The following is a 14,728-nucleotide window of genomic DNA, read 5'->3' as shown; positions in this document are numbered from 1 at the left end:
ACCAGTTGAGCAAAACGGGTCATAGTAACACTCAACTAGTTACTAGAAACAAAATCTTGGTCCAGATTGGTAGCTTCTGGACCTGAAATGCCCACTACTGAAAATAATAATGCATATTTGGTATGTGCTGTACTGGTCAAAGTCCATGGGGTGCCCTAGGTTTACATTTTACGTTACAGCTCTGCCAGTTTTGTGTATATACAGGTATGTGGTATTGCCAGCAAGATGAAAGGACCAGGTTTTATGTGTTGAAAGAGGAGCTGAGAATTCACCAACTCTTATTGTGTAACTGCTGCTGGGCTGCATTTCAGTGGCTGCCTCACACCTCCTGGTCTACGACTCGATTCCTCCCCTGACTCAATGCATGTGCAGAGTTCGCATGCTCTAGCTGCGTCGCACGCGCTTTCTCTGGCCGCCCGCTCCTTCCTGCAGTCTTTAGACTTGCACTTAGGCAAACCGGTGCCTCTGAAAGTCGCCCAGAGTGTGTGTATGTGCCCTTCCACAGGCCATGACCGCTTCCGGAAGGTTCCCCAGCTTATGCCCTACGCTCCAGACCTCCCATGACCCTATACTAGATATGCAGCTGAAAGATGGGTGGATCCGGTTTTAACTTTGGCTCTGATCAACTGGAAATGCTGTCGCTAAACATTGTTCACTGCTTCCTATAAAAGGCCAGTAGAAAGAACCGAATGCAGTTACTCAACCTCAAACTGCTTCTGTAGGGTGTTGATCTCCATGATGTGGCAGTCCCGCCGCTGGTTAACCAGGTCCAGTTCGGCCTTCTGTATCTTTTTCTTACTGTGTGCGTCCCGGAGGCGATCAGAGATTTGCTTGTGCTTGTCCCCCTGTTAAGTGTGCAAAGTATCACTACATTTGCTAGGGGCCACTGAACATGCAAATATCCTCTTTTGACATGATCTTGATCTAACACGAGTTATACTCTACACCAGGGGTGGGCAATCTTATCCAGAAAGGGCCGTTGTGAATGTGGATTTTCGCTGCAACTCCCCAATTAGAGAACTGATTGGCCGAAGAGTCCTCACACCTGGGTTTGAACAGCTCACCTAAAGGTTATCCCACAAACCTGGGGCCCTTTACAGACAAGATGCTCAAGTTGTAGTTACAGCTTGTAGCTCAAGTTAACCCAGATAACTGAGAAATCCTGCTTCACGGAACACTTCAACTAATGAAACGTTAGTGACTAACCTTTTAACATTCATATAAATTTTTTAAATACTTCAAAACGCTGATATGCTAAGTCCTCCCAAGTATACAAGGTTTAGTATAGGGAAATGGTTACATGAACAGACGCGATCCTCACCACAGCCTCCAGCTCCATCTCCAGGTTCCTCTTCTTGGCCTTCAGCCGCATGATGTCTTCCAGCTCCTGGTTTTTGCAGCTCAGCAGCTCATGCTGTTTCCTCTGCTCCCAGTCCTCCCGTCTCTGCCGTTCCAGCTCCAGTCGGGCTGCCTGCAGCCGCGGGGAAGCAGACAACTCGCGCTTAAGTGCTACTGTCTGACGGTGTAGAAGCAGCACCGGTTACTGATTTAGGCTTTAAAATTTCAGTGATGGTTTTGAAAGAGAATAATAAACATCACACATAAACACATAACACACTCCGTATAGACTACATCATTATGATTTAACACAAACCATTTAAAGTTTTTCCCCAAGTTGGAGAGCAATCATTTATTTACTTTGATCACTAAAATCAAAGGCTATATGATGACAAGCATAGTAAGTATTTCCACAAGGAATCTGAAAAACAATTATGCTGAAAATGAGTTCTGTAAAGCCATTATGCTTAATGCGATATGACAAGTCTTGTAAATATGCTCAGCTCATTACTCATTTCATTAACCATTAACCAGTAACCATTAAGACACACTAACACTCTGCCTGGGGTGAAACTCTTATACCCCATGCTGCCTCTAATAGGCTTAAGTACCCCCCCCCAACCCTCTCAAGAATAAGAAAAGGTGGAAGATATTCAAAACGAATAAATGAATGCATATAGAATGAATATATATAAAATAATCACACAATAATGTTCGATAAATGGTGGAGGAAACCAGTCCACTCCTTATGGAACGTCATGGGATCACAATGCAGTGCATGCAGAGTAACCAGCTCTAAAGGTAGAGGAGGTCAGTTTTACTGATCTCCCATCCACACTGTCTAGCACTGTAGATGAATTTGGATCTTTTTGGGATGAAGGAGCCCACCGGCCCAGGGTGTAAAAAGGAGGCCTCAGTTCGGCTCCTCCAGACAGGCCTTTCACGCACCTCCTTGCGCTCCAGCTCCTTCTGCCGCTCCTCCTCCTTCTGCCTCTCGAGCTCTCGCATGCGCTCCAGCCTCCGCTCCTGCTCCAGTAGCCGCCTCCTTTCCAGCTCTAGGGCCTCCTGCTCGCGTCGCTCCTGCTCCTCGCGTGCCTCCTGGGCCCGGCGCTCCTCGTCCCGCCGCTGCTGCTCCTGCAGGGCCTGCCGCCGCTTCTCCAGCTCCGCGTTGCCCCGGTCGAAGTTCTCCTTGCGCTTGTCCTCAAACGTCACTGAGCCAATGAGAGCAAGCCACCATGGAGCCTCAAGCTCATTGTCCTTCGGAATCCTGAACATCGACCAGGCTCATTTCTAGGGCTCTGTTAGGGGGCCCATCGTGACAGAGTCTTCCAAGACCGAGAGTTAGGCTAGAATGTTAGAACCCAGGGGAAACGCAGTAGCAAATCATAACTTCGTACATCTCACTGGGAGCTAAGCCCCCCCCTAAGAATCAAATCATAAAATCATCCCCAACATCAACACATGCCCTGATTGTAGAGGAACTTAAAACCTTTGCATCTTTGAAACTTGATAAATACTGAGTATAACACAGCAAGCACTGAAAGTACAGTTTAGTGGTTTTACTTTGGATTAATACCACAATCTAAAAATCAAGCCTACGCATGAATTCACCAACATTTTTGCAGATAGGTGGATCTCAAACCTATCTTGGAAGACACGATTATTGAGTTGTGTGTATGAATGACACATGTACCATTATTCTTAGCTTTCTGCGACGTCTTTGCCTCAAAGTCCTCAGTGGCTCCAACATAGATAGAAGGAATGTTTCCATTTGATATATCATTCAGGTTTCCACTCCTAAGGAAGTAAAATAAAAAAATGCAAATGTTAATGGTATGTATACAGGTTATACAATATTTGCACATTATTATATAAAGACAGACCGCAGGTTAAATAAATAACATTCAGCTTTTGCAGCACACTGTTGTTTAAGGATACAAAACAAAATACTGGTCATTAAAATATATCTTGAATTTGGGTCAGTTGTAAAATCCTAGCATCAATATGACGCTTTACAAAATACGCTAAGATGGAATATTTGGGGAGGACAATAAATTCAAATATTTAAGAATAAAATTAAATCTCATGCTGAAAAAAATGAAACTGCTTCAGTTCTTCCTTAAGGAATATTTAATTATGATCACAGCATAAAAACTGCATGCAGAGCGTGTAGCTTAAATTTTCCATACCGAAATGAAGGCGGTACGAGGTCCAGAGGCAGCGTAAGGGGCAGTGGCTGTCCGACTTTGGCCATGTCCACCAGGTGCATGGCCAAGATGAACTCCTCGGCTTTCAGCTTCCCATCCTTATCCACGTCTGCCAGATTCCTGCGGGGGATGAGAACCTAACACTGTCACCGTTCAGATAATGAACACGGGCTCACTGTCGGCAAAAGCAAGATCTCTTTATCAGATAAAATAAAGATCTCACAAAATATAACAGGGAACAGAGAGCCGCGACCTATTTAAGAGCTGCAAGGTGCAGGTTTCAATGTTGAAAATTTGCAATGGGGGTGAATTATTGTTGCTACCAGATGCAGGTACAGGCAGGAACAACTGAAACAGTAATATTTGTGATAAACAGCCACATTGAATAGATATTTAGCAACATTGCTGAAGAGTTTCTATGTAGAAATGAATTTAAAAGGACTACCATCACACTTACCAAATGTTAGCCAGCTGCGTTTGAGTGAGCTGCGATGCAGTAAGTACATTCCTGACCTGGGGACCTTTGAATCGAATTCGACAGTCAGCACAAATGAGAACGTGGGGCCAACAGCATAATGAATTTCAATGCGCACCAAATCGATTGCGAGGAGGTCTACCTGAGAGGTAACCGGTCATCTGTTTGTCAAGACTATTAAACTGCTGCCGATATCGGAGGCGAGAAGACTGTGGTACCGCCCAGTCCGAACCGCCCACTTTGGGAGAACTGCTCACCGGGGAGTTTGTGGATGACGAGTTGGAGCTGAAATAAATTGGGTCAGATTTCGATCTTGAATTTTGAGTTGTAGACCATTCCAACCACATACCTTTAGGGGATTTTTACCTGCTTGATCCAAGGTCCAGCAAAGACTGTGCTTTAGTCATCTCAGTGTTGTTAAACCCCAGCGGAGAGGAAGAAAAGGAGTTGGAGTTGGGGAGAGCTGTAAGACAGCGGCCGACCATCAACAGTGGAAGAAAATCACCTTCCTTTCAGTTGTTCCCCAATTCAAGGTGGTAACCTGATGCTGATGGACGACATTGCTTACTTGAGTTGAGGGAGGTGGCGGAAGGCTGGAGGATACCAGCTGTCCCGTTTGGCAGAGGGTGCGAGCTAAGGGGTGGCACCATATTCAATGGAAGGGAAGCCATTGGTGGAGGGACAACACCCATTGGAGCCATCGAGGTCATTGAGGATGCAATGGGCATGGCTGGTATTCCGGGCATGCTGGACATCAGCGAAAGGTTCGGGATGGATCCAATTCCTAGGCGTTTTCATTCAAGAAGATTGGTAATTAGCAAATGAAAGTTTCCTGTGGACATATTGCCATTTATCCGAAGATGTAAATCAGGGGTAGGGAACCTGATCCATGGAGAGCCGGTGTGGTGCGGTGTGATGTAAAAGAAGGCAAAAGTTTATTTTTACCCCAGCTTCTTATGTAAATTATTCAAATTTCTAAGATACCTTATGCAAAAGAATCCTTATTTTATACAGACAAATCACTTATTACTTGTTTCTTCAAAATAATGCTATTCTGAGCAACATCAATCAGTCCAGGAATAGTAATTGCATTATACAGCTATACTCAAATTGCCTTTTTCTCTGTCATTGACACATTTCACACCCTGGCCCTGTAACTGTGCAGCATCTAATACCAAATTCAAGGTACCCAGGTCTTAAAATCTACAGCCCAAGAAAGCAAGTCAGGTCAAAAAAAACTACCCCCCTTTTTGGCCCCTGGCGGGGGGGACATACCGAAGCTGGAGCCTTGCAGAGGCGTCTGCTTCATAACAATGGGAAGCGCGGAGGGGAGGCTCTGCCCTTGCAGTTTCAGTTTGATCAGCTTCATGGCCATGGAGAACTCCAGCCTGTCCATCTTCCCATCCTTGGTGACGTCTGCGAGGGTCCTGAGACACAAACATCAGGCGACATCAGGCCTATTCACCCTTCCTTTCTGTAACATTCTGGAACCACTGAAATTTGTCACATTTTCATTCAGTTTTATTATCTTGAAATTTTATTGCTGCCAGTTCATTGTTGATGGCTGATTTGAAACAAAACAACGGTTCACATTCAATACGATTCTGGCCTGAAATCAGTCTCAGGCGTATTCGGTTTGGATTAACAAAAGGACTATATCCATTCTCTCGAAAAACACGTAGCTGATGTGCTCCACGACACCTTAAAGCATAAGAACGTTTTACCAGAAATGTCACACGCCGTCTCAATTTACCAGCCAAAAAATGTGAACATCAGCATTTTGAAATAACTCCTAGTTTTGCTGAGAATTCATACCGGGAGACAGCTTTTTTTTTTTTTAACACATAGCCTTGTGGGCTTATTTATTTCAAATTAGGACAGGCAAGAGATTATAATTCATCAGTGCCAATTAAACATTAAAAAGGCACACAAAATAAATATGAACTGGATTGATGAACACAATTTTTAGACCATACGATAAACAGTAAAAACGTGGCTCAATTATGTAATCATCACATATTAATAGTTAAGGAGCCTCAGGATCCCCAGCTGAGAAGCAGAAGAGTGACTTACCATATTTCTGTCAGCACAGAGGCAGGAAGGCCGGACTGTTGGAAGAACTTGCGCGCCTGATCCGCTATATAAAAGGGGGACATTAAAGAGCATGAGGTTCACAGGGACTTTTAACGCTCCTGGAACATCGAACCACCGCAGGCGTCAAGTACGCTGCCCTTTTACATCCTCTCAGGCTGCACTTGGTGAAGAACTGACCCACCATGGGTTGAGGAGCCAGCCAATGTTAATCAGAGAACGGCAAGGCTAGTGAACTGGGTCATCTTTACTTTAACATCATATACCCGCATTTAGACAGGAGCCGGCGGTCTGACACCATTTGCAAGAGAGAAGCCCAGTGACTTATACAGGAAGCTTGGGGTTTTGTACACCTGCACACGACAGAGGAAAGCTACCCCCCCCCCCCCACACCCAACACAGGAGAACATGATGAGCCAGCCGCTTTCCGAACTGCATCACCCTGCGGGGTCCAGTATCAGGATTGACATAAAAACAAATCTTATTCATGAGGAACGTTCTTACTTTATGGTGCTGCGTGACACGGAGAGACACCAAAAACCGTACAGCTGAGAACGGGAAAGCTGTCCGAAGCAGAAGGAGTTATAAAGGCGGCGGGGGAATTTGGATGTGAAGAGGGATAGATGGCGGAGAAAGAACGAGCAGGCAAGAAATGCAGGGACGAGGAGCGAGGGAAGACGACGACGATGACAAAAAGAAACCGCTAAGCAAACAAAATCTCCAGGCAAGAACTTGAGGGAACGTGGGGAAAGCGTATGGCATGCCGGGGGCCATTCTCAAGTCGGGTGGGTGGGATCAGATAAGGGAGTGGCATTTAAAAAAAAAAAAAAAATGATGCCCAGTTTCTGCTTCCTTCCTCAGGCAGCCAGGAATTTTATCTAATTACTTCCGAGTGAGACGATCGATCACCCTTTTCCCAGGACCATGAGAGACCATCACGCGCATTCCTCGCAGCCGACCTCTACAGCACCCGTGCAGCCTCACACAGGAGTTGCCTTCTGCTATCAATTGCACCACTGTGCACTATTTCAGACAGTGCAGCAGAATATACCACCACACTCTGCCCTGCGGAAGATTAATATAACCCATGAAATACAAGTTAAATCGGCCACTGTATCAGATTTAATCGTTTTGACAGACAGACTAGGGTAAGGGGGGAAAAATATATAAACTCAACATCCAGAGATTATTTGTTTGTGTTAAGTGAACGACCCCCCTCCGATGGAATGGAAATTGTGGCACATCTGTGGCCCTTACCATTACCCACAATGCTCCACATCAAAGCCCCTGCGCATTATATGGCTACAGTTGCAATGCATCCGTTTTCCTCCTAGCTAAATAAGACTGGCCCATTTGTAACTGGCATTCAGAATGATATTACACATTTACAAATAATTATGCTACAAATACACAGCCTACCTTCTGCCTGATTCAGGAGATCATACCACACATTAGGCAAGCCATCACTAAATCAAGAAATACGAATGTAATGTGAAGCTAACCTTGTGGGGGGAAAAAAAAGGTCAAGAACACAGTAATTAGAGCATAAGAGCTATAACACAAAACTTTGGGTGCAACCTGCAACATCGACCAGACTGTTAAGGTTATTAGTGAATGGTGCACACCTGACACATATCCCAGAGTGGGTGAGAGAGCGTCAAACTGCTTATCGTGCTTGCCCCTCTCTTCTGTAGTGATGGCCCAAATACTGTGAGGACCTGGAGGAAAGAGAGAGAGAGAGAGAGAGAGGGAGAGAAGGGAAGAGAGAGAGACAGAGACCAGGCATGAAAGAGGGAACAAGATTGAAAGTGAAGAGCAGGGGGGAAGCAAGAAAAGAAGTTGGAGGGAAGACAAAAACAGAAAGAAATGTAGAGAAATACTATTCAAACAAAAACACACAAACAACTGGCAACAAAAATATCTTGAGGACACATTTATGCAAAAAAACCGATACACTGTTAGATCGTATATGCATATGTGCTTAGGGGAAATGCCACAAGGGAGTGACATCATGTCCCTTATTTTCCTGTAAACACAAACATTACGCAAAATCATATGGAAACTGCAAAAGGGAAACGAAAGTCTCATTTTTCAAGTTATTGAAGTTCTTTGCCAAGAGAAGTATTATATCTACAATAAAGAAAACAAGTCACACTACACTGTATATCAGAGAACGTTTATACAGCATTTTTATGTAAATAATGCTGACTTAAAAGCCCCCGTGAATAGGAACCATTATGTGCTAAAAACAAAAAACTAACAACATGATATAGCTACTGACTGGCTCATTCTCTTATCACAGAACTTCACGATAAGAGATATTTCCTTTTTTCTTTTTGTTTAATTAATTTTCTGTATCAATTGTGGGTATTTTAGTTTCTATCGGATCGCTGTACAATAAGCCAAAAGCTGATTTATTAATCCATTTATTTTATAATACTGATGCTTGATGTTTGGAATGTCAACATTTAATTCAATGTTCCTTAGTTGCCAGCTCGGAAAAGGGGGGGGGGGGGGGGGGGGGGAATGGAGGTATTAGAAAACTGCACAGAATTAACCGAACAGTCTATTACTTAGACGTCTGTTTAATATAGCATACAATAAAAATAGCTTCTTTCAACACTTTTCAATACATTTTACCCGTTTTCTTCTCAGAAAGTCTTGACTCTGGAAGCCACTGAGACACTGACCACTGTCGTCCAAGATTAATGCAAACAAACTTTATATATTTGACTAGCATCAACTTGTCTAAGTTCCTGGAAATGAGTGACCAATATGATTTTCTCCTGACCTCAAACACAGTCGGTTTTTTTAATTGCAACGATATCTCATCCGTGTAGTACAAACACTAGCCTACTCAAACACCCTGAACACCAACAGGTGACAGAACCAGGTGCCAACGTATGAGCCAACCATTAAACATCTGAGACACAAAGCCCTATGTAATATGGTGTCGACAAGGTCAAGGAACAGTAACACAATAAAGGGACATCCTGACCAGTCTGATTAATACCTTCCATATTCAGACAGACGTGCACACAGGCCTCAATGTGCAAATGACCACAACCCCCAACAGAAGTATTTCACCAAGTTTCCTGTTCTAAACATGTCCTCGACATCTCCATGCTTGGTGGGATGCCCATTACCACACCGTCATTCCCGTTACTCAACATCAAACGCTCACAAATAATACCACCCTTAAAGGGGCCGGGAGAAGAACTAACCAGCTTCTGTCAGTAATCCAAAGCACGATAAATAAAAACAAATTCACCCCCAGCTGGAACGCAGGAAGAGAAACACAGCAAAGATTCCCAGTTGCCCTACTGGTAGACCTAGCTAGCAAGGGAGGCTACAAGGGAGGGAGCCAAAGGAAAGATTCAAAACTACGGGGTTAAAAAAGACATTATCAGCTACCTTAACATCTGAGTCGAGTACCCAAACACGTATTCACACACACCATTCACTGACACCTGTTTGGTTGGACCCTGGTTAACTCCCTCCAGAGCAAAGTTGGCAGTTTACAGTAATCTTATTTTTAGCACCACGAGCACTTCCATGGTGAGAAAAAGAGGACACTATGATTAATTGAACATAGAAGCAAAAAAAAAATCTGATAATTTGTTATGTTTCAAGTGATTCTGTACAGCTGATTGGACGAGTAATTAATTTTCAGACCATCACACCTTGGCCTGCAAGGACCTGCTTCTAAGATGTGCTATTAAAGTTAGTTATAAAATAACTCATCAAATCAAACTGCCAATCAATGAATAATTACTCATGAATACAAACCTGTTTTTCATAAAAACGCCAGTGTTGTTCCCCACAGCAACCAATCACTGTTCTGATCAGTGATTCGGAATTTTCAGTATTGCTGCACTATTTTTTATATTCCATTTCATTACCCAAAGCAGAACAGAAAGCCCTGTTTCTAGAATTATCCGACAGCAGAAACAAACAGACCTGCTAGCATCAAGCCTGCAAGGACGTTTCCTAGAAGCGAGTTTTTCCCCAACACACACCCTCAATCCGTCCAGCATCACAAAGCGGCTCCTAGCCCCTCCAATACCAAACCGCCTCAACTACTTCCACCGTCCCTTTTGAAAAAAAAGAGGACAGCATCATTTTTCACACAACAGTAGCTTCACAGGTTCACAGTTTTTTCCCTACTGCCATGGAAAATATACGGTCGGCAGCACAACTGTGATTCTTGCTTCTGCTAATAACGCAAACAGTAAAAAAATGAAATAAATAAACTGTATTCGTTACAATGTCAGGAGGCTGCTGCTTGTTCATTAATCTAGACCGCTTCACTTTTCAGCCAGGTAAACGCCACCAGAACAGCGCTGCCGGTTCCTAAGCCCAGGGGATCCCAAGCCCCAAGGCACGAGCATTTTATAAGGCTAGCCAACACTCTGCAGTAAGTATCACTCCATGCCCCAGCGTAGGTAAGAGGGACACCATGATACACACGCTCATTTCTCATTTCTGTCCTTGAGGTATTCAGGAAGGAGTAAACGCGGCGTCTCACTCCGTCGCGCTCTCACGCGTTCACACACATACTGACACACGCGCGTGCGCGCACACACACACACGCTCCGCTGCACACTGGCGCACTGTTCTTACCATTCATGGCTGCAGGTGGGGAGGAGTGAGCCGGCCGTCCCGGAGCTCCGCTCAGCTGGCTAGCTCGCAGTCATCTGCAATGTACACACACAGGCGCGCACACACACACACACACACACACACACACACACACACACACGGACGAAGGGACGAAGAGAGAGAAACATCCTGCCATTAATAATGCAAGGAGGGCAGAGCGCAGCTTACTCCGGCTCTATGAAAAAAAAGGAGGAGGGGGGTTTGGAAAAGAGGGAGAGGGAGAAAGAGCACAGCGAAAAAGGGAGGGGAAGAAAGACAGACCTCCAGCCTCGCATGAATTTCCAATCAGCAAACGGCACGCCGCCGGGGGCCAGTCCTGCATGATCCGCGAAACACACACAGATAGAGAGGAGAGAGAAATGTAAAAAAAAAAAAAGAAATGGGACAAGTGAAGAAGGCAGAGGGACGTGTTACTTCATGGTCACGGACCTCCATGGGTCTTCGTGCGATTCCTTCACCTCTTCTTTGATAAATAAGGAGGGAAATCAAATAATTGCAATTATAGGAAGAGCACTGAACACTGACATTCTACAGACGACTCCGCCCACTATTTAAACCTAGCTCAAAGGTAGCTCTCTCGTGTATAATCAATTATCATGAAACAGTAACTAAAGTTGTCACAGAAATTGTTCTGATTCCTTTGTTCTTTTACAGTTTTCCTGAATTGTTAAAACGCATTTCCTAAAATCTCCTCTCCTTTTCTCAAAACACTAAGCACAAACCTTAAAATTCATGCTACATTCACAAAACCTTCGACATGTCTTGCAAAATCAAACGGTTGACCCAAAAATATTTTAGCTTTACTCAAAATCAAGCGGCACTACACAAAATACAGAAAACCAGCCAAGGTATAAATACTACTCAGCTATCACTACACACTACATAGATAAATGCAAAACATTCTGGGTAACAGGAAAATAATCTTCGTTTAGGATATTCCCATACTTATGAAAGCTTACATTTAAACAAAAAAAAACCTGCAGCAAAACAAAAGTACGCTATATGATTTTATATATTTTTACAGCAAAACCAATCATCCATTCTGCCACTGGGTCAGGCCACAGGACTGCATCTACATCACAGGCAAAGCTCTCCCTTGAAAGGCAACATGGAATGAGTTCTTTGGCGTGCCGGATACAGCCCTGGCAAGACTGCACTCCTACATCGTCACATGCTGCATCTATTGCTTGGATTAGATTTTCCTGTGTGTTGGGGATTCAGTCATATACTTTCCACTGCCATGCTGAGAAAGAAAAAACCCTCAGTAGAGTTTAAAAAGGGAGAGTAGGGTGGAAGGCAGACATAACAAACATGGAATGCTCTGCCTGCTTGTGACCTTTTTGCCCATGTTCAAGCAAAGCATCCTTTAGACCAAGCAGGAATGTTAATAGAACTAGTGTGTCATACATGGTGGTGGACAACCCCATAGCTGCTGATAGCAGCACATACAGTCACATTTTACCTGCTTTCATCTCTGAAAGTCTCAGTCTATTGACTGAGAACCTAAATTAAGTTCCACATGTTGCCCTGCTTCTATCAGTCATGCCATGAACCAGAACATGATCTACGACCGTTTGCTCTAATTTCATTTGAGATTATAGCTCTTCTTCTTGATCTTCCTCCTCTTCCTCTATAATTGTAGAGCTCCATCATTGAAGGCACTCGTGCCTCTTGCATTTGACTAGGCTTATATCCTGTTTACTTGGGTTCTACACACCACAGATTGGACATGTGTAGGCAATTTTGTGTGGTAATGTGTTAATGCTGAAAACAGGGTGTTAGTGGTGCGTAACTTTAGGAGTCTTTGCATGCCATTCGGGGTATAAGCGCACCACACTGCTAAATGTGTCCCGTGAATGAGAATGTGTATAGAGCTTTGCTAAATGGGAGAATCAGATTTGCAAATTGTGTCTAACCTGATGAACAGTGTTTTGGACAGGGGTCTCCAACTCCGGTCCTGGAGACCTACTATTCAATAGGAGTTCTGTCCCACTTGGCCTCTGATGAGCCACACCTGTTCCTAGTATTTACCTGATAACAGGTGTGGCTCATCAGAAGCCGGGTAGGATAGAAAACCTACTGGAAGGTAGCCCTCCAGGACCGAAGTTGGAGACCCCTGGTTTAGGGGGATTAACTATGGGATTGATTTGATTAGATAGTTGACACTACATTTTTAAAATGGGGTTTAGTGTTTTAGCAATTCAGAAACGCCGTAAAGCAATATGAAGTGCTTCCAGCCAAGAAAAAAAAGCATAAAATTGTGTTTTGACACCGAACTGCAATCTGTAGTGCTGTGTACCTTACATACCCAGTTCAGACGACAGACAATCTATTAATCAACCGCTGCATTTTTCCTGGTGCACACAAATTTGAATTGGTAGCACAGGCTAATTAATTTAGGGTTTTTTTTATGTGAAGCTGGTGAAGGAGAGACATATAGGAATAGCTAAACTGATGAGCTGCTTATTATTCCATAAATTAGCATTGAAATGTTGTTAGCAGTGAAGGAATACAGTAAAAAGGCTGACATGATCATATCCTGCAACTTCCTACCATTTTCTCCCTGGAGTGGTAGATGACATCAGAGGGAAACACTGGTACTGTGAGGCAAAAGAGACCTGAAAAATGCCTGACAGACACTGGCTGTTGTGAACAACATCGTTTCTTTACATGGGCCCCAGACTTTGCAATATTTCCATAGGTTTTCTTATAAATGCTGATCCAGTCGTGCTTGCAGGGATCCGCAGCTGGGGAAGCCAACGGCCTCTGAAGCAGGGAATTCCTTATTCTGGGACATCTGCCACATGCAGGTCACTGACATAAACATAAATCGGCCACACTGTTAATTTTAACAGTTTTTTTTCATAAGTACATCTCTGTTATCATAAGCTTTTAAAAAGATGTGATACTTTATTTGCCATTGAATCAAGTCCAGATGCTCCCCAAGTTACGATAGGGTTACGTTCCAATAAACGTATCGTATGGTGAAAATATCGTAAGGCGAAAATGCATGTTAAGTCAGTACACCTAACAAACTTCATAGCCTAGCCTACCTTAAACATGCTTAGAACACTTACATTAGTCTACAGTTGGGCAAAATCATTAACACAAAGCCTGTTTTATAAAAAAAAGTGCTGAATATCTTATGAAATTTATTGAATAATGTACTGAAAGTGAAAAATAGAATGGAACTGGAATACCCATCATAAAGTCCAAATATCGTAACACAGGCCTTGTTACAATATCGGGAAGAAACTGTACATGAGTACAATTAAAAAAAAAAAAAGCCTTTTGTGGAGATCACACAGCCTGTTAACCACACACAGGACATATAACACGAACATAAAAGACAGACACAGACAAGATTAGCATAGCTATACATGTGCAATACACCTCTACATGTGCATTGTGAAAGCATAGCACCATAAAAGTGTTTATATAAAGGGGAATCAGAAGCAGCTATCAGTGAACCTGATCTTTGGAACTTTTTGGTCTGTCACACCTAAGATGATGTTTGGTGTCATGTCAGGTGAATAGGTGGCAGGCTGGGTGGAGAGGGAAGCCAATGCATTGTGCTTTGCTCAGGCCGTGACTAGTGAACAGAGACTCCATCATGCGGAAACCTGTACCAATAATCCTCTCTGATATTTTTATTATTCTCTTTTGAACCCGTTTCCCCTCTGAGTGGAATTTCCAAACCATTCTGTAAGACCTCTGGTCAGGGCACTCGGTGACAGAAGCAGACAGGGACGGGTTCCTGGGGTTATTTTTTTAGGTGCTGTAAGAAACACACCAATGGGGTCCACCTTGTATATTTTTCGCTCTGACAAGGTTGGAGGTGGGGGCTAATACTACCCTATGGATCCTCACCTGGGGGAGTTAGCATACCCTATAGCACAGTGTTCCCCAATTATTTTTCCCCAAGTGCCAAATTCTATCAATAACACAAAACCAA

At 43.6% G+C, this 14,728-nt stretch overlaps 1 protein-coding gene across 2 annotated transcripts in view; it reads right to left on the bottom strand.

The window, feature by feature from the left end:
* The window catches only part of itsn2b (intersectin 2b), a 37,610-nt gene that overhangs the window by 18,431 nt on the left and 4,451 nt on the right, over window positions 1–14,728 (bottom strand). For both annotated transcript variants that reach the window (XM_048973903.1, XM_048973902.1), the window contains exons 2-14: window positions 10,735–10,808; window positions 7,737–7,829; window positions 6,094–6,157; window positions 5,296–5,447; window positions 4,589–4,804; window positions 4,387–4,483; window positions 4,163–4,305; window positions 4,003–4,066; window positions 3,528–3,665; window positions 3,032–3,135; window positions 2,287–2,549; window positions 1,322–1,471; window positions 705–845 (exon numbers count right to left, since the gene is read on the bottom strand). In XM_048973903.1, coding sequence (XP_048829860.1) covers window positions 705–845; window positions 1,322–1,471; window positions 2,287–2,549; window positions 3,032–3,135; window positions 3,528–3,665; window positions 4,003–4,066; window positions 4,163–4,305; window positions 4,387–4,483; window positions 4,589–4,804; window positions 5,296–5,447; window positions 6,094–6,157; window positions 7,737–7,829; window positions 10,735–10,741 — 1,632 coding nt within the window. In that variant the 5' untranslated portion in view covers window positions 10,742–10,808. The remainder of the gene's footprint in view (window positions 1–704; window positions 846–1,321; window positions 1,472–2,286; window positions 2,550–3,031; window positions 3,136–3,527; window positions 3,666–4,002; window positions 4,067–4,162; window positions 4,306–4,386; window positions 4,484–4,588; window positions 4,805–5,295; window positions 5,448–6,093; window positions 6,158–7,736; window positions 7,830–10,734; window positions 10,809–14,728) is intronic.

The sequence above is a fragment of the Brienomyrus brachyistius genome, chromosome 14 (genome assembly GCF_023856365.1).
Source record: "Brienomyrus brachyistius isolate T26 chromosome 14, BBRACH_0.4, whole genome shotgun sequence".
Taxonomy (NCBI): domain Eukaryota; kingdom Metazoa; phylum Chordata; class Actinopteri; order Osteoglossiformes; family Mormyridae; genus Brienomyrus; species Brienomyrus brachyistius.
This window is presented reverse-complemented; position numbering and strand designations above follow the sequence as displayed.